The sequence below is a fragment of the Electrona antarctica genome (assembly GCF_951216825.1).
Source record: "Electrona antarctica genome assembly, chromosome: 8".
In the NCBI taxonomy this organism is placed as follows: Eukaryota; Metazoa; Chordata; class Actinopteri; order Myctophiformes; family Myctophidae; genus Electrona; species Electrona antarctica.
In genome coordinates, this window is record NC_136789.1 from 51,229,340 (window position 1) to 51,255,653 (window position 26,314).

Here is a 26,314-nt window from a genome sequence, read left to right on the forward strand (position 1 = left end):
ATCAAACCCTGTACACTCAAGACACTGCCCCCGCTGCCACCCTTAGATCTCCATATATGGTGCTGACATGTTCTGACAATCCATATGTTGATCTGACCTCATCAAACCCTGGATACTCAAGACACGCTCCATATATGGCCAGTACAGAATTCATTCCATAATCCCCCCTTCCCAAAGCGCCAGCGCTCGCCCAGCGGTCTGCTGTCACCCAGCCGGATGAGTGCACGCGACCTCGACGTCGCTTCTCGCTCTCAGACGTCTTACTGGTTTTAAATTCACATTACGTGTGTAATGTACATATTCTTACATGTTGCTGTACAATCACTTTTTTTATCTGTAACCTTTTATGATGTTTTTGAATATTTATACAGTTTAGGTTATCAGTCTTTTGGCTATTGGCTTTTGCTTTAGTGCATTTGACTGAGTCAACACATCAGAAGACAGACTATTATTCTTAAGTTTTAAATCTTCTGCATACCAAAAACTATTCCAAGACCAGACCAGATATTACAGGATCATATTCAGGAGTTACTAGCTCAATCTCAATTTTTGTATCACATTACAGCAAACTGAGGCATTGCTTGAAATTGCTTGTTCTTTATTAACTTTGAGGTTGGAAAAAAAAACCAGTTGAGAATGTGAAAACCTGGGGGAAACCATCTGAGAATAAGAGATTATAATATTAAAAGATGTATCAACATATTGCCAGGATGGTCAAATTAGAGTTTTTTCACGAGGTGAACTTCCACAATAGTTGAATGTTGCTGAAAACTAAATATTTTTGAGCTATGCACACTACTAGATATCCAGCATTCAATGTCAATATCACTGTGAATATCTCGGACTGATAATATTCACAGAAATAGCTGAAAATTAATGTGAATTGTGACCTTGTTTTCAGACAACTGATTATTCACTTTTTGATTAGAGTATGTGATGTAATACAGCATCTGTTGCACTCAAAAACACACAAACCTACATGTGGAGTTGGGAGCGAAGAAACACATTTCAGCAGTAACGCACGCACGCACGCACGCACGCACGCACGCACGCACGCACGCACGCACGCACGCACGCACCAGTAAGAGAAGCAACAATGGAATGAACAGCACAGCAGAAAGCTCAAACAGACCACCAAGTTGGTCAGCTGCTAGTATAGTGACATCACAGTTCCATGATGAGCCACTACTCGAGTATATGTGTCTGTCTGAACTGGCTCGCAGTCTATGCCTCACTTTGTCAACAAGTCACCCGGCCTATACAGTCATTTACAAGCTTCAAACTGCTTTTTGTCTCCCTTCCATGTTATTATCCCCAATTTAGTCATTATCCCCTTTCGTTTCCTCTCACTGCCAAGCCCTATTGTTGCTCTTGGGGAGGGTGTGTGTGTGTGTGTGTAGACAACCACATCTCTTATGATGGACATTACTTTTTTTTTTAATTTATTTAGTTTACCTGACAGCGAGGACTTTTTTCAGGAAGTCATGTTGCAGAGGAACACGCCAGAGGCGTATCTACAATAAGGCGAGGGGCCTGTCCAACTCCATTTCTGGCCTGGCCAAAAATCCATACAATGACAAACAATCACACCCGTGTGAACTGAGTGGTGCAAGGTCTTGTATAGCCTGATCAGCTATGTCAGTGACGTCACACACTAACCATAGTAACCATGCTCACCTTTGCACGTAGGTACACACAGGTACACAAACATACAGACAAAGCTGGTTGTTGGAGTGGTTTGCAAGAGGACAAAAACAAGACCTTAGAACTATTAGTGGGCAGCTGACTGGCCGCTGCGGTAGAGCACGCCCCTCAATCACCCATTGGAATGTAAATGCCTGCCTTTCAGCCTTTGTATCCTACTCGTCTGGCAGGTATATCTCTTTGAAAACCTTTAGTGCTACTGATTGTGCGCGGGGAGACGACAATTAACACATCTTGCCTGCCCAAAATGTAATTCCTGGAAACTATTTCAGTGAAAGGTCTCTCTCACCACCAGGCTTTCCATCCCTGTACTGTACTGTCTCTTCTGTTGCCACGCCCGGCCAAGCCAAGGGCAACCATAAGTAAGTATAGGTCGGAGAGGATTATAGAGAGTACATGCATGATTTTCCCATCAGGACACGCCCCCCCCTCATCTAGACTGAGTGGCAAAACATTGAGCAGCATGGAGTGTTGGAGTTTGGAAGCGCTCGTTGGAAATCACTCAACCGTCCTGCGTACCACCTTCTAAATGTCTGAATGTCACATAATGCAGGAGGCAGCAAAATGTTGTGTTATTGAAAACAGGCACTTCCAAACTCTGACACTTAGAAAAATAATCAAATGCAGGGCATTTCTTGACAGAAAGTAGCTCATAACGTTTCTACGGTGGATTTTTATGAAACAAAAACTTTGCAGATAGAAAGAGGATAATTCAAGCTTTTCGTACATGCTGCAATGTTGGTGAGTTTAACATTGTTTTAATGCAATCAGACAGGACTTTTCTGTTTGGATGAATGGGCTGTCAAGGCCAGAAAGTAGTTTTTTTGCCACTCAGTGGGCGTTCCCGCATAACTTCCAGGTGCATACCCTCTATTGTCGGTATCAGGCGACGCCCGTTACAATGCGCTATAGACCCCTGGGAGATGGACAGCCGAGGTGGTGGAGCGCCACACCTACCATCAGCTCCCAGTAATTCCCGCAAGACATGCCGCACCCAAGCAGTGCTACTCATACGCTGAGTTGGTGCCCGGGATCTATTTATTATTGAACCAATATTAACAAAATGAAGAAAATAAAATGTTCATCAACGTGTTTTGGTAAACAGAAATGCAGGTGTCGATGAATCGAATACATTCGACGAATTGAGTACATTTGGACCCCCAATGGAAACAAGCTATAGGCTTTCTCGGGGATCTTTAAAATCCTCTTGGCGGACCGTGCATTGAACAGTACTTACTTTCCTTGTGCTTTTTTCTCTGCAAACTGTTCATAAAGTATTCAATCAATGCCAGCGTCTACTTCCCAAGGTGAAACATTGTGCAAGGACGCCCTCTAGTGGGTGGGCATCCAGTGAGGAGCCCCGGCGCTGCCTTCCAGGAGGTCCAGGCTGAACACGGCAGACTGCAGAGCCCTCACGTAGGCTGTGGAAAGAGGAAATGGTTTATCGCGTACGTTAAAACCCATTTTCATTTGTCTCGTCCTTTCCCTGCTGTGGCATTGACGAACATGCTCTGTGCTGTCCGTGTTTCATGGCCGCCTCAATGCTTTTCCAATGGAAGTCACATGGTTTGACCAAACAGTTGGTGTGTGTGATGGGGGGAGGGGGGGGGGAATCAAACACAAGTGTTTGGTCAAACCACGTGACTTCCATTGGAAAAGCATTGGGGCGGCCATGAAACACAGGCAGAGCACAGCACAGTTGTTCTTTATGTTTGTACGAAGCCTGTGTGTCCGAGCATAGACATTTGCCTGTCCTCCGAGATGCAAGGGTACTCCGTGGTGGGATATAAGACAAGTACAAGAGAATGACAACACGCAACAGTAACTTCATTGTATTGTAACTTTAATTTTTGTAGAAGAGGCAACTGGCAAACTAATATTGTTTGTGCCGTTTGCTTTGATTGAATAATTGATTGAACACGTATGTATGTACTATGATTTGATTTGGCTGTGTTCTAAATTAAAGTGTTAGTGTTGATTATCGTGTATTAATCTAATTATAGTAAACTAATACTGTTATACTAAAAAGGATAAAGATCAAGGTATTAATCTAATTATAGTAAACTAATACTGTTATACTAAAAAAAGATAAAGATCAAGGGAAAAGAGCACTTTTTACAGTACAAAAATGTTTACACAAATATAGTATACAAATAAACAGGCCAACGGAATAAACAATATTAGTTTGCCTCTTCTACAAAAATAAAAGTTACTGTCGCCAAGCTGTCATTCTCTTGTATTATATGGTACTTGTATTTTTATTTATTTATTTCCCACCACGGAGTAACCTCGCGGCAGACTATCCAGCGTGTATCCTCCACCTCGGAGGAAACTCTGGTAAGGTCGGCAGTGTCGGTAGGCCAATCAGAGGCAGGCGGGGCGTTACCATGTCTATGCTCGGACGTAGAAAAGATATACGCATGCAACAAGGTTGTGTCATGGAACCATGTGACTCCCATTGGAAATGCATTGAGGCGGCCATGACACACAGAAGACACAGGACAAGTGTGTCTTAGGTGTGAGTGAGGCCTTACATATTGTACTGAAGCATCTTGCCCTAATAAAATAAAATGTTGGTTTGAAACCAGTGTTGTTTTTTTGGCAGTAAATTTAGATTTTAGTTTGAGTCATAGTCTCTTCAATAGTTTTCATTTTAGTTTCAGTCACATTGTAGTCACCTGGAATGTTCTAGCGTTAGTCTAGTTTTAGTCGACTAAATCTACAGTTGACTAAAATGTATTTTGGCGGGCCTTGATGCCGTCGTAATGACTGATTTTACACTACATGCAACAAAGTGTAAAATGACTATAATAATAATAATAATAATAAAACATTTTAGTCTATTTTTTATTTGTTGATGAAATTGTCAGTATATTTAGTCATAGTTTTAGTCATCTTGGCTTAGTTTTTCATTCGTTTTTATGTAGTTTGTCAGTGAAAAAAGGTAGTCGACGAACATTCTTCGTCATAGTATTAGTCGACGAAAACGACACCGTTTGAAACCCTCTCGACTGAGAAAGCAGGCATACAATACCGTCTCTGTCGCGGGGGTGGAAACCCAATATGTCCCAAAACCTCCTTTTCAGACTTGCAAAAGTAGTAGATCCACAAGCTCAAAACGTGTCGCTTCGTGCTAGCGTTTCAAGCCTGTGTAGACCTGCTAGCTTTGTGTAACGCCGTAGTATGATCAAGTAGGGCATTCATTTACGAGAAAACACACAAGAAAAAGTTATAACGGTTTCTGCCTCACAGCAACGATATGCAGTAAAAGTGCACCGTTCAATATTGCAATTATACAACAGATTCAGTGATTTGGAAGAACAAAAAAAACGGTCCGCCCCGGTAACAAGATGTGCACATGCACACGCTCTACAGTGGGGGAAGTACAACAGACCAACAGCACGTGCACCAAGGCCCGCCCCACTCGATCATGATTGGAGGAAGGCCCCTCCTCTCTATCCTGATTGGATGAAGGCTTTGCCACCCAAACCGAAACTAGGGGGTTTTTTTACCCCAGGGGCTCACTGGTGATAGGGAGGAACTCCTTATATGGTCAGCACACTTTATAGTAGGGAGGATTATTATAAAATAAGAAAGAATAAGTGATATTTGAATTAAGCGAGATCACTGAATATACCTTTAAAACTAAGAAAATCGCTGAAAAAACATGTTTCTTTAATGACAGATGTAGTCACTACGACCACAAATGTCCCAAGAAACTAGCTAGCCTAGCCACCGAGTTTGCTGCGCTCTGGGAGAACAGAGCAGCTGAATTATTTGTTTTGATTTAGGTGTGGAGTGGCGCTTGTTTGAACCACGGCTAGAAGGCTGTTTCAAACAATCAGATTGCTTCCTCGAAACGACCTGTTGTATACAGTCATTGGTATATACCTTTGGGATTGTTGTAGAAGACACAGTTATTTGCACAGGTGTCAGGGTGGGAGTCCCAGAAGGCCTCTCCACAGCAGCAGAGAGGGGGAAGGTCCAACAACTTCGCCTGAGGTAGTCGCTCCTTCAGCCGAGCACGGAAGGCCTCAACAAACCTGAGGAGGCGGGAGTGGTATGTGTGTGAAACCATTGTGTGCCCAGTGGATCGTTCTTTTTTTTGATTGATCGTGAGATCAGTGTTGTTTTTGGCAGCAAATTTTGATTTCGGTTTTAGTCATATGAATAGTTTTAATTTAGTTTGTCACATTTTAGTCACATGGAAATGATGGAATGTTTTAGTGTTAGTCGACTAAATGTCATAAGATTTTCAAAACACATTTTAGTCGACTAAATCAACTGTAGATTTAGTCGACTAAAATGTGTTTTGACAGGCCTTGATGTCGTTGTAATGACTGATTTTACAATTTGGTTGCATGCTGAAAATAGCAGATCTACAAGTTCACAACGCGTCAACCCTAACCCTAAACATGTTTTCTCATGTCAATAAAGCTAATTTGAATTGACTTGTGTGGTGACTGGGACAGGGTGCGACGCTTCTTCTTTTCACGGTTATGAATACCAAACCACCATGTTTACGTTTGTTTGGTGGCTCAAGAACAACAGATAAAGAAAACGCCACCAGCAAAAGTGTTTTTTTGTTTTGTTGGCCTATAACGACGTTACCAAAACAAGGGGCGCAGGGATTTAAGTGGTAAAGCTATAGAGCGTCGCAGTCCCGCCTCCTACCCTGGACCAGGAAATGAAACCCAATGCATTATTCTCATAGACATTTCTTAAAGTATTTATTTAAAGACGGTTACGCCGCGGACAAAGCCAACTCGAGTCGTGACAACTCATGACAACACAAACAATATTTTGGACCAAACAAATAATTACAAAGAAGAAAAACAACAAAAAAAGTGTTGTAACCTGCCGTTCTTTTTCTTCTTTGTAATTATTTGTTTGGTCCAAAATATTGTTTGTGTTGTTATGAGTTGTCACGACTCGAGTTGGCTTTGTCCGCGGCGTAACCGTCTTTAAATAAATACTTTAAGAAATGTCTATGAGAATAATGCATTGGGATTCATTTCCTGGTCCAGGGTAGGAGGCGGGACTGCGACGCTCTATAGTGCTCAATTACGAGAGAAAACGGAGGTAGAGTCTGACTCGGCACACACTGGTAATGCTGAAAAAGAGAAAACGGAGGTAGAGTCTGACTCGGCACACACTGGTAATGCTGAAAAAGCGCTCCTGTATTTTATTTCGTCGTCATCATCAGGACATATATAAACCATGAAGATCTGATTGATAAAACGTTGACGATAGTGTACAAATAGAACCAAATGGACCCTAAATTAACATTGAGACAGAAAGACAGAAATGCCATTAAATGGGGGTGCGCAGACTAATGCATTTCAAACTGGGGGGGGGGGGGGGGGGGGGGGGGTCCTTGAAAGTAAACGGATCATAGATTCTCAACCCGTGAAAAGAGCCGTGAAAATCTTCTCTTATCTCTTGTCCAAGGCATAGCTTTTCAAATGGGGGGGGGGGGGTCCCATTTAGTGTACATTTGGGGGTCCTTAACCCATTTAGGCCTGACGTTGAAATAAAAAAAAAACAAGTCTTCTGAAAGAATATATATATTCAAAGATTTGTGCCGCATTTTCACAATTTTTCTAAAATAGCAGACCTACAAGCTCGTAGCGCGCCACTCGGTGGCGCGCGATGAGCTTGTAGATCTGCTATTTTTCAATAGCTAAAGTATTACATGATGATTAGTTAACCCATTCTAGACGGGAAGCCCTTTTGGTGTTTTAACTAAGCATTATGTTATACTTTAGCTATTGAAAAATAGCAGATCTACAAGCTCATAGAGCGCCACCGAGTGGCGCGCTACGAGCTTGTAGGTCTGCTATTTTTGAAAAATCGTAAAAATGCGGCACAAATCTTTGAATATATATTCTTTCAGAAGACTTTTTATTTATTTTCGACGTCAGGCCTAAATGGGTTAAAACACCAAAAGGGCCAGAATGGGTTAATGTGAAAAAGTTTGGGAACCCCTGAACTACCTTCCTCCAACGTACCGGGTTCCGTCTTTGTCTCGAGGTTTCCTGCTCTTCTCGGTGCCCGCGCGGGCACCCCGCTGCTCCTCCTCCAGCCGTAGCCTCTGCAGGATGAGCAGCTCTCGCTCCTCCATCCGACGCCGCGCTGCCCTCTGCCTCTCCCGGTCGTCCAGGCTCCTCTCCTCCTCCTGGCGCAGCCGCTCGTGTTCCGCTTTGATCCTTTGAAGGGGGAACCAGCAGAACAACATTGGCATAAATGACTAGACGAAAAAAAAGGTCGTGCTTTTCTGTGTGGAGTTTGCATGATCTCCCCGTGTCCCCCTAGGGTAGGTAGTAGGGCATTAAGCAACTAGTCGACTAGTAAATCCACTAGTCGACCTTGTTGGTACTAGTTGACTAGTTGATGAGAAAAAAAAAAGAGAAAAAAACGTTTTATTTTTTTCCCCCGATTTTGTAGGCGTCAAGATCAGGTAGAGTACAGTTATAGTCACCAATGTACACCGTTTTTAAATGTACAAAAATTTATTTCCAAAAAAAAGAAATATATATATATATATATATTCTTTTACATAATAGGTAGTTAAACAACTAGTCGACTAGTAAACTAGGCTAAGTGAAGGCCCTAGTAGCTAGTATATATAGTATATATAAAAGACATGCAGTAATCCTGGTCTCTATACAGCCAGCCCCCGGGCCAGCCAAGTGCGCCTGATGGAGGGGGAAAAGGAACTGGTTGGAATAACGTGCTCTTTCCACACGCTACGTCCAACCGGGGAAACTGCGTCAGGTGAAAAAGAAGCGGCTTGGACACCGGAAGCATGAGGTCAGTCCGTTGCTCTCCCCAGGTTGGCAGAGGGAGTGTAGCGCCCAGGATTACATTAGATTAGTACCAGTGGTCCCCAAACTGTGGTGCGTGCACCCCTTGTGGTGCGCGAGCGCCTTCTAGGGGGTGCGCGACATGAAAAGGCTAATGGTGGTGCTATGGTTTTATTTTAAATATATTAACATATTATGCCAATATATGCAAAGTATATACAGATTTCAGAATACAGCCTATCCTGCATATATATGCCATATTCAGGTTCATATATGTGGATAAGTAGGAATATATGTCTCTATATAGCTTATGCAATTTATATTTCCATGTGGGGGGGGTGCATCAGCTAGGTTTGTGCTAGGTTGGTGCACGGTTTGGGAAATGCTGGATTAGACAATTGCCACTGGGTGAAAAAAATGGCTTACAAAAATTGTGGGATAAAACTTTAGAAAAAAAATCATGTAATCATGTATATCTCAGGACAATTGTGAAAAGTAAGGACCCCCCTCAACCTGTGGCTACGAGTGAGGCATCACCAAATTAATAATGTGCACTCCATTCATCACGCGACATGCACAGACAGAAACCTTTATTGATCAATTGGGGGAAATTCAGCGGTCATGTGCTCGCTGGGTTTGGAAGAGTCATGTCAACCTCTGGCATGCATGCAAGGCTTCCATTCCATTCATATGATAATAGCCCTCTTTTAGTGTGCTAAACTTGACCAGACAGTGGCCGGCCGCCGTATGCGAATAGGTAGGAGGTGTCGCGCACAATGGGTTGTGTTAACACCTGTTGTTTTGTTAAGGGGAGAGAGAGAGAGAGAGAGACAGCAGCGTGAGAACGGACTGAAGGGGTTCTTCTACAGATAAACAAAGGTCATGAAATGTATATAATATGAAAAGAAAACCAATTTTCGCAAGTCATGGAGTCACGCCACCCCAGTGAATGGCCCCAGGTTGGGGAACATTGATCTATGATCATGTCTGCTGTACAATATTGCTATATATTAGGGCTTTAAGCAACTAGTCAACTAGTAAATCCACTAGCTGACCTCGTTGGCACTAGTTGATAAAAAAATACAAATAAAAAATTAAAAATAACTGTTTTTTCTCCCGTTTTTGTAGGCCTCAAGATCAAGTAGATTATAGTTATAGTCACCAATGTACAGTTTGAGTGGTGTAAACCACTCCTACAACTGGCTTTTTTGTGCAGAAAAAATGAGCATGGTTGCTATGTTCACCCTGTTCACCCGGGTGTGATTCCTACAACTGGCTTTGTTTGTGCAGAAAAAATGAGCATGGTTGCTATGTTCACCCGGGTGTGATTTCATTACGTCAGACATGATTTCATTACGTCATACAGACCTTACACCACTCAGTTCACACGGGTGTGATTTTTAAATGTACAAATGTACTTTTTTGTTTTACATAATGGGTAGGCCTAGTTAAACAACTAGTCGACTAGGCATCTAGTAAAAATCACACCCGTGTGAACTGAGTGGTGTAAGGTCTTATATATAGACTGATCAGCTGTGGTCTGACGTAATGTCTGACGTAATGAAATCACACCCGTGTGAACTGGGTGACCATAGCAACCGTGCTCATTTTTTACGAACAGACAGACAGACGGACAGACAGACAGACAGACAGGTAAACTAACAAAGCCAGTTGTAGGAGTGGTTTACACCACTCAAAAATCACTAGAAGTGAAAGCCCTAATATACATAGTACCCAGGGGGAAAACCACCCTTTTTTTAGGAAACCTGCATTTGTCATAACATACAAAGTTGTCCACCAGAAATAATATCTATGACCCCATAGGATCACAACCTATATGGACAACTCAGTCAATTTTTTTGCGAAAGTCCAATATGGCCGCCCCCAATATTAGCCCCTATTAGTTATAATGGGGGGTGAATAGGGCAACATTTTAAACAGAGAGATATTTCCACGAAACTTCTCAGGTTGATCAATGATATGAATACGAAAAAAAATTGTATTGCAAGTTTCCATGAAATCCAATATGGCCTTTATTGATCAATTGGGGGAAATTCAGCAGTCATGTGCTCGCTGGGTTTGGAAGAGTCATGTCAACCTCTGGCATGCATGCAAGGCTTCCATTCCATCCATATGATAATAGCCCTCTTTTAGTGTGCTAAACTTGACCAGACAGTGGCCGGCCGCCGTATGCGAATAGGTAGGAGGTGTCGCGCACAATGGGTTGTGTTAACACCTGTTGTTTTGTTAAGGGGAGAGAGAGAGAGAGAGAGAGAGAGAGAGAGAGAGAGAGAGAGAGAGAGAGAGAGAGAGAGAGACAGCAGCGTGATAACTGAAGAGGTTCTTCTACAGATAAACAAAGGTCATGAAATGTATATAATATGAAAAGAAAACCAATTTTCGCAAGTCATGGAGTCACGCCACCCCAGTGAATGGCCCCAGGTTGGGGAACATTGATCTATGATCATGTCTGCTGTACAATATTGCTATATATTAGGGCTTTAAGCAACTAGTCAACTAGTAAATCCACTAGCTGACCTCGTTGGCACTAGTTGATAAAAAATTAAAATAAAGAATACAACTTTTTTTAGGCCTCAAGATCAAGTAGATTATAGTTATAGTCACCAATGTAGAGTTTTTAAATGTACAAATGTACTTTTTTGTTTTACATAATGGGCAGGCCTAGTTAAACAACTAGTCGACTAGGCATCTAGTAAAAATCACACCCGTGTGAACCGAGTGGTGTAAGGTCTTATATAGACTGATCAGCTGTGGTCTGACGTAATGTCTGACGTAATGAAATCACACCCGTGTGAACTGGGTGACCATAGCAACCGTGCTCATTTTTTACGAACAGACAGACAGACAGACAGACAGACAGACACGTAAACTAACAAAGCCAGTTGTAGGAGTGGTTTACACCACTCAAAAATCACTAGAAGTGAAAGCCCTAAAATACATAGCTAGAATCTAAAAATGAGACAGGTGCTTTCCCAGTTTGAATGGATTAACTAATTCTTGGCCAAAAACTTCTTTTCTCAAATAGCCATCCAGGCCAAAGACGTTTTTTTAACATTGGGGGAGAAAAAGATTATTATTATTTTTTTTACTTTCATTTTTTTTTTTTTAAATCTTACAACACTTTGTAAAATTAGCTATGTATGAGTTAACCCATTCTGGGCGGGAACCCCTTTTGGTGTTTTAACTAAGCATTGTGTTATACTTTAGCTATTGAAAAATAGCAGATCTACAAGCTCATAGCGCGCCACCGAGTGGCGCGCTACGAGCTTGTAGGTCTGCTATTTTTGGAAAAATCATGAAAATGCGGCACAAATCTTTGAATATATATTCTTTCAGAAGACTTTTTTTTATTTGTTTCGACGTCAGGCCTAAATGGGTTCAGAGTAAAGCGGTTAAGGCCACCTTGCGATGCGTTTCAGGTGCTTGCTCTGCCGCCGGTGCTCCTTCACCTGCTCTCTCTCCATGTCCATGTAGAGCCGGCGCTGCCTCACCAAGCGAGACTGGTGCTGCTGCAGAGGAGATACATGTTATCTGAGTTAATAGAGACTGGTGCTGCTGTGAGGAGGAGATACATGTTATCTGAGTTAATAGAGACTGGTGCTGCTGCAGAGGAGATACATGTTATCTGAGTTAATAGAGACTGGTGCTGCTGCAGAGGAGATACATGTTATCTGAGTTAATAGAGACTGGTGCTGCTGCAGAGGAGATACATGTTATCTGAGTTAATAGAGACTGGTGCTGCTGCAGAGGAGATACATGTTATCTGAGTTAATAGAGACTGGTGCTGCTGCAGAGGAGATACATGTTATCTGAGTTAATAGAGACTGGTGCTGCTGCAGAGGAGATACATGTTATCTGAGTTAATAGAGACTGGTGTTGCTGTGAGGAGATACATGTTATCTGAGTTAATAGAGACTGGTGCTGCTGTGAGGAGGAGATACATGTTATCCGAGTTAATAGAGACTGGTGCTGCAGAGGAGATACATGTTATCTGAGTTAATAGAGACTGGTGCTGCTGCAGAGGAGATACATGTTATCTGAGTTAATAGAGACTGGTGCTGCTGTGAGGAGGAGATACATGTTATCTGAGTTAATAGAGACTGGTGCTGCTGCAGAGGAGATACATGTTATCTGAGTTAATAGAGACTGGTGCTGCTGTGAGGAGATACATGTTATCTGAGTTAATAGAGACTGGTGCTGCTGTGAGGAGATACATGTTATCTGAGTTAATAGAGACTGGTGCTGCTGCAGAGGAGATACATGTTATCTGAGTTAATAGAGACTGGTGCTACTGTGAGGAGGAGATACATGTTATCTGAGTTAATAGAGACTGGTGCTGCTGTGAGGAGGAGATACATGTTATCTGAGTTAATAGAGACTGGTGCTGCTGCAGAGGAGATACATGTTATCTGAGTTAATAGAGACTGGTGCTGCTGTGAGGAGGAGATACATGTTATCTGAGTTAATAGAGACTGGTGCTGCTGTGAGGAGATACATGTTATCTGAGTTAATAGAGACTGGTGCTGCTGCAGAGGAGATACATGTTATCTGAGTTAATAGAGACTGGTGCTGCTGTGAGGAGATACATGTTATCTGAGTTAATAGAGACTGGTGCTGCTGTGAGGAGGAGATACATGTTATCTGAGTTAATAGAGACTGGTGCTGCTGTGAGGAGGAGATACATGTTATCTGAGTTAATAGAGACTGGTGCTGCTGTGAGGAGGAGATACATGTTATCTGAGTTAATAGAGACTGGTGCTGCTGCAGAGGAGATACATGTTATCTGAGTTAATAGAGACTGGTGCTGCTGTGAGGAGGAGATACATGTTATCTGAGTTAATAGAGACTGGTGCTGCTGTGAGGAGGAGATACATGTTATCTGAGTTAATAGAGACTGGTGCTGCTGCAGAGGAGATACATGTTATCTGAGTTAATAGAGACTGGTGCTGCTGTGAGGAGGAGATACATGTTATCTGAGTTAATAGAGACTGGTGCTGCTGTGAGGAGGAGATACATGTTATCTGAGTTAATAGAGACTGGTGCTGCTGTGAGGAGGAGATACATGTTATCTGAGTTAATAGAGACTGGTGCTGCTGCAGAGGAGATACATGTTATCTGAGTTAATAGAGACTGGTGCTGCTGCAGAGGAGATACATGTTATCTGAGTTAATAGAGACTGGTGCTGCTGTGAGGAGATACATGTTATCTGAGTTAATAGAGACTGGTGCTGCTGCAGAGGAGATACATGTTATCTGAGTTAATAGAGACTGGTGCTACTGTGAGGAGGAGATACATGTTATCTGAGTTAATAGAGACTGGTGCTGCTGTGAGGAGGAGATACATGTTATCTGAGTTAATAGAGACTGGTGCTGCTGTGAGGAGGAGATACATGTTATCTGAGTTAATAGAGACTGGTGCTGCAGAGGAGATACATGTTATCTGAGTTAATAGAGACTGGTGCTGCTGTGAGGAGGAGATACATGTTATCTGAGTTAATAGAGACTGGTGCTGCTGTGAGGAGGAGATACATGTTATCTGAGTTAATAGAGACTGGTGCTGCTGTGAGGAGATACATGTTATCTGAGTTAATAGAGACTGGTGCTGCTGTGAGGAGGAGATACATGTTATCTGAGTTAATAGAGACTGGTGCTGCTGTGAGGAGGAGATACATGTTATCTGAGTTAATAGAGACTGGTGCTGCTGTGAGGAGATACATGTTATCTGAGTTAATAGAGACTGGTGCTGCTGTGAGGAGACAATGATAATCTGAGTTAATAGAGACTGGTGCTGCTGTGAGGAGATACATGTTATCTGAGTTAATAGAGACTGGTGCTGCTGCAGAGGAGATACATGTTATCTGAGTTAATAGAGACTGGTGCTGCTGTGAGGAGATACATGTTATCTGAGTTAATAGAGACTGGTGCTGCTGCAGAGGAGACACATGTTATCTGAGTTAATAGAGACTGGTGCTGCTGCAGAGGAGACACATGTTATCTGAGTTAATAGAGACTGGTGCTGCAGAGGAGATACATGTTATCTGAGTTAATAGAGACTGGTGCTGCTGTGAAGAGGAGATACATGTTATCTGAGTTAATAGAGACTGGTGCTGCTGCAGAGGAGATACATGTTATCTGAGTTAATAGAGACTGGTGCTGCTGTGAGGAGATACATGTTATCTGAGTTAATAGAGACTGGTGCTGCTGTGAAGAGGAGATACATGTTATCTGAGTTAATAGAGACTGGTGCTGCTGCAGAGGAGATACATGTTATCTGAGTTAATAGAGACTGGTGCTGCTGTGAGGAGATACATGTTATCTGAGTTAATAGAGACTGGTGCTGCTGTGAGGAGATACATGTTATCTGAGTTAATAGAGACTGGTGCTGCTGTGAAGAGGAGATACATGTTATCTGAGTTAATAGAGACTGGTGCTGCTGCAGAGGAGATACATGTTATCTGAGTTAATAGAGACTGGTGCTGCTGTGAGGAGACAATGATAATCTGAGTTAATAGAGACTGGTGCTGCTGTGAGGAGACAATGATAATCTGAGTTAACCCATTTAGGCCTGACGTCGAAATTTTAAAAATGGTCTTCTAAATCATGAATACCTGTTTCTATGTCAGTGGTGCTCAATATTTCATGTCAAGGACCCCAAAAATTACATGTAATTGGCCACCGACCCCCATCTGAAAATATGTTGTTCCAGAAACCCCCCCCATTTTTCGCTGTTTTTCAAAAATAGCAGACCACAAGCTCATAGCGCGGCACTCGGTGCCGCGCTATGAGCTTGTAGATCTGCTATTTTTCTAATCGCTAAATTATAACACAATGTTTAAAACACCAAAAGGGGTCCCCGGCCAAAAATGGGTTAATACTTTATCGCTCGATAATGGGCTTCTCATGAATACCTGTTTCTATGTCAGTGGTGCTCAATATTTCATGTCAAGGACCCCAAAAATTACATGTAATTGGCCACCGACCCCCATCTGAAAATATGTTGTTCCAGGGACCCCCCCCATTTTTCGCTGTTTTTCAAAAATAGCAGACCACAAGCTCATAGCGCGGCACTCGGTGCCGCGCTATGAGCTTGTAGATCTGCTATTTTTCTAATCGCTAAATTATAACACAATGTTTAAAACACCAAAAGGGGTCCCCGGCCAAAAATGGGTTAATACTTTATCGCTCGATAATGGGCTTCTCTAGTCACAGCCAGGCAATCCTCCATGTTTTCTTCTAAGTATTCTTAATTTTACTGGGTTGCAAAATCGTGGGATAAAAAATATAAATACGTATATTATCTCCTCATACCACAACAATGGGATTTATGCTCCAAATTGGCAAAGTGTGCCTTTAATTCTGGGAGAAAGAGAGTGTCGCAGTCCCGCCCCCTTTCATGACGACGCCAGGCCCAGGAAATAGTTCCCAATGCATTTTTCCCATTGACATTTCAAAACGTATTTATTTAAAGACCTTATACAAAGCCAACTCTTGTCGTGACAAATCATGACAACAAACGCAATACTTTGGACCAAACAAATAATTACAAAGAAGAAAAACAACAACAAAAAAAGTGTAACCTGCCGTTTTCTCCTTCTTTCTAATTATTTGTTCAGCCCGAAATGTTTTGTTTGTTGTCATGATTTGTCACGACGAGAGTTGGCTTTGTCCGCGGCGTGAACGTCTTTAAATAAATACTTTCTGAAAAGTCTATGAGTGAAATGAACGGGGATTTATTTTCCGGGTCTCTCGAGGGGCCGGGACTGCGACGCTCTATTGGGCAGTCTGGTGCAACGCACAGGTCCTGGCTGTACTCCTGGTGAGAGCAGGAGTGGACCTGGTGAGACGTAGGAGGGGCCCGGACTGGAGTCAACCCACAGAGCCTAGTCCCTCCACATGCCAGAATGGTGCCTCCCAGCCCCGGCAGAGTAGTTCCAGAGTGGTTCCAACGGATTGTGCGGCCCTGGTCTTTCCCTAGTGGGTCAGATCGAGGGTAGCTACTGGGACGAAATATTTCATTATACCGCAAGCGATGAAAATGAAATCCATAGTTTTGTTGTTACTTTTGGGTCAATTGGTTACTTGATTGATATCTGTGGAATATATTATTATGTTATTCTTTAGCTATTGAAAAATAGCACAAGCTCATATTGTGGCACCCAGTGCCGCGCTACGAGCTTGTAGGTCTGCTATTTTTGAAAATTCGTGAAAATGTGGCCCAAATGTTTTAACTCAAATCTTTGCTTCTGGGAGGGGGGTCCCTGGAACAACATATTTTCAGATGGGTGGTCGGCGGCCAATTTCATGTATTTTTGGGGGTCCTTCACATGAAAAGGTTTGAGAACGACTGACACAGAAACATGGGGTTTTTCGGAAAACTGCCAAGATTTAGAAGACATTTTGTAGCATCGTCCTCAGGTCAAAATGGGTTAATTTCTCAATAATGACCTGCTCTCCAGTGATTATCCTGTGTAATATTGCGTGCAGACGTTGACGATGTTTAAAACGGTCACCTGTCTTTTGATGTCCTGTGGATCGTCCAGAGGCCACAGCACCTCAGAGACTCTGGTAGTGGACCTCAAAGGACCGGTTCTATGATGATCATTCACCTGAAACATACACACGCACGCACGCACGCACGCCATTCACCGCCATGGTCAGCCCGGTTGGATACAATTACAAAACAAAGGGTGAAACTGAACTGAGGTGTTAGCATGTTACAATGTAGGCGAGGAGTTGAACCACTTATGTCCGAAAATACCCACCCAAAATACTGACAACGCGCTGTGAGCTTGTAGATCGGCTATGGCACGGCTAAATAGGTCCGGCAAGGTTAACCCATTTTGGGCGGGAACCCCTTTTGGTGTTTTAATTAAAGCATTAGGTTATACTTTACCTATTGAAAAATAGCAGATCTACAAGCTCATAGCGCGGCACCGCGCTATGAACTTGTAGGTCTGCTATTTTTGAAAAATGGTGAAAATGTGCCTCAAATCTTTGAATATATATTCAAAGATTCCAGACCCCCAGGAACGCACCCAGGGGGCCGGGCCGGTTCCGGCGTGCCGCCCCGCGTCCGAAAGGGTACCCTCTACTGTACTGTACTGGCACACCCGAAAGCATCATATATACAGTTAATACGTGCGTGTGTGTTTGTGTGTGTGTTAGGTTGCGCACAGGTGGTGAAAAACAACCATGCTGTTTTCGTGCTCATACCCACCCAGACACCCAGACACCCAGCCACCCAGCCACCCACCCACAGCTCCGTAAGGGAGTGGTTGCACCACTCAAAAAACCCCACAGACTTTAAGGTGGAACCACAGAGCCATAGAGTGAGACAGAGCTACGACAACTCCGTACGAGCTTGTAGGTCTGCTATTTTTGAAAAATCGAAGAACGACTGACACAGAAACATAGCTTTTTCAGAAAACTGTCAGGATGTAGAAGAAGTTTTTGTAGAATCTGATCTCAGTGTCAAAATAGGTTAACAGCTTTATGTAGCATGTGACATGTCAAACTGGGGGGGGGGGGGTTGTTTCATGATTCTGCCGGACTGTTACATCTCTATGGGCGGAGAACACTGACCGGGTCCGTGTCAAAGGTCACGCTCTTCCGTCCTCCCGCGTGGACATAAACACTCTGCCGGACCAGAGGACACGCGTGTCCACCGGGCGAGGGGACATCTAGAGGACACGCGTGTCCACCGGGCGAGGGGACATCTAGAGGACACGCGTGTCCACCGGGCGAGGGGACGTCTTCGTCCTCTGCCTCGCTGTCCGGTTCTTCCTCTTCCTCATTTGTTTCCACTTCTGCTCGTGGCGTTTTAGAAATAGGCTTCTGTTTGGGAACAGTGGAAAAAGGATTTTATTTTTCATATTATATTAAAGTCTGACTCAGCAATAGAGAACAATTATAGAAACCACGGGTTGTCAAGCGCGCACGCACACACACACACACACACACACACACACACACACACACACACACACACACACACACACACACACACACACACACACACACACACACACACACACACACACACACACACACACACACACACACACACACACACACACACACACACACACACACACACACACACACACACACACACACATTTTAGGTGTTTCTTTTCCCCGTTATAAATAAAAATGTTGCCTCCTTTTTTTGTCTTTTTCCGTGTCATTTTAGATTTTAGACTTGGCCGCTCTCTGCGAGCTTGTACATCTGCTATTTCTTTTAAAAGAAGCATCAATCGTGCTGGAAAAAAATATGTATTCTGTTATCCAGACATATATGTCGCCTCAATCAGGCTAATGATAACAGAGATACCATTACCAATTTACCATCAATTCCAATAAGGCAAGTACACTTTGGTAGGCACTGTACTCAACATTGCACCATATAGCATCCAGGTCGCCTGCAATAGGCCTAAGCTAACACAATAAATGGTATCCTCAGTCTAAAATGTAGTTACTACGGGCAGGGTTTGGATGACAATATAGCCTTTGCAACAGATTTTCTTTTTATTAAAAAAAAAAGATAAATGGGGTGCATACTATTACTTAGTTTAGACTAGTCATTGGTTAGACATGGGTTAAGGTTAGGTTTAGGTGTGCTGCCCCGTGGGAGGTTAGGGTTAGGTGTATATAAAGAAAAAATACATACATACATACATTTTTTTTTCTTCTTTTTATATATAATAAATTGATCCTATTGACAATTAACACATTTTGGGCGGGAACCCCTTTTGGTGTTAGCATTATGTTATGCTTTAGCTATTGAAAAATAGCAGATCTACAAGCTCATAGCGCGCCACCGAGTGGCGCGCTACGAGCTTGTAGGTCTGCTATTTTTGAAAAATCGTGAAAATATTTTATTTCAGAAAACTGGAGGATTTAGAAGATCTTTTTTTTTTAAGGCCTGAATGGGTTTAACGCCGGGACCCCATCCCTAAAGTCAACCACACACACACACACACACACTCACATCTCGGGTCGGAGAGACGTGCCACACGCCTCCGGGGAGCTCCGACATCATTTCTCCGCCCGTGAGGATCTGACATTTGGCCAGTCTGCGTCTGACATGGCTCATGGCTCGACTGGGCTGGAGAAGAGGAGGAGGACAAAAACAACCGTCACTATGAATCACCCTCATAACATTGAACTCCTCATACAGGGACGAATGTGTGTATCATTGTACGACAGGGCGACTGTGGCTCAGGAGGTAGAGCAGGTCGTCCAATGATACATGGGTCGGCGGTTCGAATCCCGGCTCCTACATGTCGAAGTGTCCTTGGGCAAGACACTGAACCCCAAATTGCTCCCGATGTGCTGGTTGGTACCTTGCGTGGCTTCCGCCGCAATCGGTGTGTGAATGTGTGTGTGAATGGGCGAATGTAATGCACAATCTATGTAAAGCGCCTTGGATAAAGGCGCTATATAAATGCACCATTTACCATTTACTTAACTACCCATTTAGGCCCGAGGCCGGTTTTAAAAACCTTCAGAAAAATGAGCGGCGGTGGCTCAGGGGTAGAGTGGCTGGATGGTAACCGCAAGGTTCCCAGTTCGAACCCGGGCTCCCCCAGAGTTAGCGTCGAAGTGTCCTTGAGCAAGACTCCGGACCCCTAATTGCTCCTGATGTGCAGGTTGGTGCCTTGCATGGTTTCTGCCGCCATCAGTGTGTGAATGTGTGTGAATGGGCGAACTGATGCACAATCTATGTAAAGCGCCTTGGATAAAGGCGCTATATAAATGCACCATTTATATTCATAAAATGTGGAAAAAAACCGACCTGTTCTAATCTAAAACGTCCATCTAAAATGACACACACATTCACACACCGATGGCGTAGAAAACCACCACCTTCTCACCGAGAGCAATTAGGGGTTCAGAGTCTTGCTCAAGGACACTTCGACACTAACGCAAACATAGTCCATCCGCAGAGCTGGAACAACATATTTTCAGATGTGGGGGGGGGGGGGGGGGGGTCCGCAGCCGAATACAGATAATTCTGGGGGTCCTTGACATGTAATAGTTTCAGAACCACTGATACAGAGGTACACAGGTTTTTTTCAAAAAACTGTCATGATTTAGAAGACATTTGTAGAATCGAGCTCAGGTCTACATGGGTTAACTCCGTGACTCTGTGCGTGCGTGTGCGCGTGCTAAAACAATAAACACACTACATTATGCTGTCTCAATCAAATGTTTTTTTTTTTTTTACAGAGTCAGAATCTGACCTGCTGGGAGGAGTGCTGCTCTGCTGCCCTGCGCTCTTCATCATGGCTTATTAGCACCCCCTGCTGCTGGAACTGATGCTTGGCAGGGGAGTGACGCTGCTGGGAAACCTGCTGCAGGGGTGTGTTCTGCAGCAGCTCATGGCGTCTCCTCCTCTCCCTGAGGTCCTGAGCTTGCTGGACCCGTCTGCGGACGTCCCGTTGGAAGTGCAGCAGCCTCTGCTCCCTCTGCCTTCTCACTTCCGACTGCTGCTCCTCCGTCAGCAACGCCAGGACCTGGTGGCGATCAGTGTTGGGGTTTTTTTTGGCAGCACATCATTTAGATTTTTAGTTTTAGTCGTATAGTCTCCTCTTCAATAGTTTTCATTTAGTTTCAGTCACATTTTAGACAGTCACCTGGAATGTTTTAGAGTGTCAGTCTAGTTATAAGGCCTATTCATAGTCTGGATTTTCGGTGGTGAGGTGACCACCGCTCCGGTGGTGAGCTGACCACCGGAGCTGAAATAACGTTGAGCGGTGGTGAGTAAAAACAGAGAGAGGGGCTGGAGCGGTGGCTTGCTCTTCACCGCGGCTCGTGACGTCATGTTGTAGCCTGAGCCTTTAGTCGACTAAATCTACAGTTGATTTAGTCGACTAAACTGTATTTCGGCGGGCCTCGATGCCGTCGTAATGGCTGTTTTTACACTTGCTGAAAATGGCAGATCTATTTTCAGCATGCAACCAAGTGTAAAAATACTTCTACTGGATCTCTTGTCCACTAGTCCCTTCCTAGCATTTTAGTCTAGTTTGTATTTGTTGACGAAATTGTCAGTATTAGTTTTAGTCATCATAGCTTAGTTTCCATTTAGTTTATCAGTGGAAAAAGGTAGTCGACGAACATTTTTCATATTGGTTTTAGTCGACGACAACAACACTGCTGCGGTGATGTACAAAATACATGAAGCAACGCTCGGACCTTAATGGTGATATTCAAAAAAAGAAATGCATGAAGCTCAGGTTCCGAGAGATCCTCATCAGCTCCATCCAGCTCACAAGCCTGCAGTCAGGCCCGAATGACACGGATATAATAGGGTTTATTTTTTAAACTAATAATCATAGTCCAATAAAGCCCCCCCCCCGCCACCCCCCCTCCTATAGCCTATAGAGCTGTAGGCCCTCATTTATCAACCGTGCGTACGCCAAAATATGGGTGTACGCCGAAATTACCGCAATTTTCGGCATTTACGATTTGCGCCAACGTTTGAATTTGAACTTGAGCCAAGACAAAAACCACGTCTGGTCGGGAGCTGTCGTACGCTTTGTCCTCACCTGTTTTTCTGTCGTAGAACAGCGGAGCAGCATTGTTTGACCAGCTGAGAGGCTGTCACAGGCATCGAAACATATGTATTCACTCCTAAAATGTTTATATAAAACTGTATAGGTATGTATATGGGCTAAATGTAAAAAAGAAAAAAAGATTTCCAACTTTACAAGCAAGCAATTAAAATTGCGCATTTAAAAACAATGTTGCAAGTTACTGTAGATGCGTAAGCCATTTAAACAGTGTTTTGCATGATGAGCGCATACTTGCAAGGATTTGGGCTGTCTGTTCTGAAATATTTCCATGACGGGACGTTGGAGAGTATAGTGCAGTGCTGCAGCGCGGAGAGTCCCAACATGGGTAGCCTACTGTAGCCTAATCTACAGCAGGCCGATGTCTTTCTGGAGTTACAGTATGTGCAATCTCCTCCTCGTTTAATAAACCCGACGCGTCGCTCGAATGCCAAATGTGCCGTGCCAGCGCAAGTGGGAACGCATCGGAGATAGTATAGGCTAAGCCAGCCTGCAGCCTACCACCACCACCACCACTGTCCAGTGCCACATAAGGCTACGGTTTTGGCTGCAATATTCATATAATTGACAGTTGACAGCGAGGCAATTTAAATAGACTGAACGTGCAAACTGCATGGTCAATTGGTCACGGTGTCACGGACGGACCACAGTGATAGAGAGACAGACAGGACATGCACCTTGCAAAACAGCAGCGTGTGTGCGCGCCTATTTGTTATATAATTCATGGTTCACAGGTTCAGGTTTTCGTTCACTAATATATCTTGTTGTATATTAAATGAATAAAGACTTTAATAATTGAATATAGGCCTACAACTAACAACACAGTGACAGTTGCTTGCAAATTGCGATATGTGCGTGCGGGGGGGGGGTGAGGCGGGCAGCAAGGGAAGCGAAGCGAGAGGAGAAACAGACAGGGTAGTCCTACAGCTTTATTTAATTCATGCAGGTTTATTTATTTAAGATACAACAAGTTGCGTGTGCGTGCGTGCGTCTGTGTGTGTATGGGAGGGGGGCAGGGGCAGCAAGGCAACTTAGGCAAGCGAGTGAAACTTTTTTTCTTCCTGTAACCATGGTTTCCAGGTCGTATTGCAGTTGTTCATGTCGCTAAAACGAGGGCGAGGCTTGATTTCATAGGGCGTGCCAGATTGATTTCAGCCAATTGATTTATCACTGCTAGGAATGAAATTAGGAAGGATCAGGTGTCTGCGATCACTTCATAAATGCCGACCCGACGTGGGTGTACTACGAATCCTACACTCGAATGTGGGGCAGAATTTACACTCAATTGATAAATGAGGGCCTTAGTCCCCACAAAATGTCCGCAACACAAACATTAAATGCCATTGACAATGAAGGGAACATTTACGTCATATATACAGCTTTTGTCCCCACACGTCTCAATATTTGCCATTGACAATGAGGAGAAATTAGGTCAAAATGTCCACCAAATATGACGCACATTTGTGGCAACACAAACATGAAATGCCATTGACAATGATAGTTTGGAACCAAATGGACCCTTAATATCTGTCTGTAACTCTGAGAGTGTACAAATAACGGGTCCATTTGGTTCTATTTGTACACTCTCAGAGTTAAATTAACATTGATTTTACAATATAAACCAGGGGTCCCAGAGATAGAAATGCCATTAAATGGGGGTCCGTATAGACTAATGCATGTCAAACTGGGGGGTCCTTGAAATTTAACGGGTTGGGAATCACTGCTATAGAGCCGTAAAAATCATCTCTTATGGGGGTCCCTGCCCTGGCATGTCTCTTCAAATGGGGGACGGCGGGCTAATTAGTGTTAATTTGGGGGTCCTTAATTGACATGAAAAAGTTTGGGAACCTATATGCACGGCACTCACAAAGGGGTGTTGCTGCAGCTCGTGTCCGTCCTCCACCCAGGCTCCCACGGCCGCCACAGCCTGGTTCCTCTCGGCCAACACCAGGGTTCCACTTCCAGGCGGCCGCCGACAGCCCACCACCGGGGTGGCGGCGCTGCTCCGCCCGCCCGGAGCGACGCTCCGCCCGCCCGGGGCGCCGGTGCTGCTGACCCCACCGCCGGTTCTCTTCGTGACGCCTCTCCGGTTCATCATCGCAACAAAACAACAAGCCTCACCACCACCACCGTCGACCACGTCTGGATTAATCGTTTAATATGGATTTATTTCACTGCTGCTGCTGCTGCTGCTTGAAAGCTCGCAGCTACTTATCTTTCTAGTTATCTTATTAATGCGATCATATTAAATGTATTGTAGGCCTACGTGTTGCTGATAAAGAGTGGACTCGGCGGCACATGAGAGCTCTTAAAAAAAAGCTAACTTTAAAGTTGTCTGTAACAGACTTCGACGATTGTTTTGTTTTATACCGTTCGTTTACTTTGTTGCTTCCGAAAGTTCCAACCGTCCACCGCCTCCAACACAAACGTACGTGACGTATTTAATGTGCGACTGCTACTACTAGTGCGACGCCGGTTGCCTAGCAACTACAGTACAACGGACGCCACTTGTTCTAAAAAAGGAAAACGTGGAATCTAGGGACCCCCAGTGGTCTTTGAGGGGATGCCATGCAAAAACGACAAAACAGTTTAAACATTGAAAACCCTATTCTAATGATGAATGGCCCTGATGAAGAAACCAGTGGTGGAAAGTAACTAAGTACTTTTACTAAAGTACTGTACTGTTAAGTACAATTTGGAGGTATGTGTACTTTACTTGAGTAGCCTATTTCCAATTCCAGTACTTTTACTTCTACATCTCAGAGCCAAAATGTGTACTTTTACTTGACTACAATTATTTGAAAACTTGAGTTACTAGTTACTTTGGCGATTTTAATTTTGATTAGAAAACATACATTAACCACTTACATTTTGGCCATTTGAAAATAGCAGATCAAGCTCTATCGGCTATTTTCAATAGATTTTCTACACATTTTGAACTTGTGAAATGGGACATTCTGCAATATGAATAGGCCTACTTTTACTTTTAGTAAGTACATTTTGATGCCGATACTTTTGTACTTTTACTCAAGTACATTTTCAATTCCGTACTTGTACTTGTAACGAAGTAGTTCTAAATTGCAGTATTGGTACTTTTACTTAAGTAAAACAATTGAGTACTTTTTCCACCACTGGTCGAAACCAGCTCTGTGGTCGAAACATGTTGGATTAATGAAGTCTCTTCTCCTCTTGCCCGGATCTCCTTCTTTTTTATCCTATTCTAATGAATGATGTTGATATTTATTCAATAACATGTTGACAAATCTAATCTCAGGCCTATATGTGGTCCCTCCCTGGAACTAAATCTTGTCCGATTTTACGGGGGCCAGTTTCGAATTGCAGCCGTCCGTAGGTAAAGGGCACCTACGGACGGCTGCAATTCGAAACTGGCCCTGGAGAGCGGTTTTGAAGGAGTCAAGGGATTCGCATGTCTTAATGACTGTTGGTAGGGCGTTCCACATGTTGGTGGCATAGGAGCGAAAATAATTTGGTCCCTTGTTTGTGCCGAATCTGGGTTGCACATGGTTTGTTGCACTCCCTCTGCAATGTGGAAAATTACTCTGTTACAACTTAAGTAAACGTCTGGAATTCCAAATGTATACTTGAGTATTAAAAGATTCAAGGTTGTACTGTATTGTTACATCTTGTGTAAACTAAAGGTATATGTGAGTAAAACTTATTTTGTTTGGCTTCCTTCACACAACGCAGCAGCAACTGCCAGAGAGATTCAAAGTCTCTGATGCAGATTTACTTCATATGCTAACTGTGGAGCGGTCCATGCTTGCAGGAGTTCTGGAAATATATAGCCTAGTAGTTCAACAACGTCAGAAATAGTAGGCTACCCAACCGTAGTTTCTTGAATGCCAAAAAGACAGTCTGCATGGCCTTCTCCAAAAGGCCTCACTCAGACCTTTACTGCATTGCTGTATGCTTGTTGGATGAATGTTGTGTAGTGTCATGGCCGCCCCAATGCATTTCCAATGGGAGTCACATGGTTTGACACAAGATTTGTGTTGTATGAGGGGGAGGGGCGCAGTCGAAACACAGCCGAAAGCCATACAACAGCTTGTGGTCCAAAATGTGGACTACAAACCATGTGACTTCCATTGGAAATGCATTGGGGCGGCCATGACACTACACAACATTCATCCAACAAGCATACAGCAATGCAGTAAAGGTCTGAGTGAGGCCAAAGACCAGTTGTGTTGGAG

At 43.6% G+C, this 26,314-nt stretch overlaps 1 protein-coding gene across 1 annotated transcript; it reads right to left on the minus strand.

Annotated features, from left to right (window-relative positions):
- Positions 1-1,546: 1,546 nt before the first annotated feature.
- ccdc15 (coiled-coil domain containing 15) lies at positions 1,547-24,572 on the minus strand. Its single transcript, XM_079507928.1, has 9 exons — positions 23,971-24,572; positions 20,775-21,047; positions 19,520-19,636; positions 18,113-18,364; positions 17,041-17,136; positions 11,934-12,040; positions 7,716-7,913; positions 5,596-5,747; positions 1,547-3,125 (listed from the first exon to the last, which is right to left on the minus strand). Exons 1-9 carry the CDS (start codon positions 24,199-24,201, stop codon positions 3,037-3,039), a joined length of 1,515 nt encoding a protein of 504 aa, XP_079364054.1. The 5' UTR covers positions 24,202-24,572; the 3' UTR covers positions 1,547-3,036.
- Between the last annotated feature and the right edge of the window lie 1,742 nt (positions 24,573-26,314).

Coding starts and splice junctions, on each gene's coding strand:
- ccdc15 (XM_079507928.1), bottom strand. CDS start 24,201: ATGATGAACCGGAGAGGCGTCACGAAGAGAACCGGCGGTGGGGTCAGC. Junction 7,914..11,933: donor CACCTGAAACGCATCGCAAG/GTGGCCTTAACC, acceptor CCCCCTTCAAAG/GATCAAAGCGGAACACGAGC. Junction 5,748..7,715: donor CGAGACAAAGACGGAACCCG/GTACGTTGGAGG, acceptor CCGCCTCCTCAG/GTTTGTTGAGGCCTTCCGTG.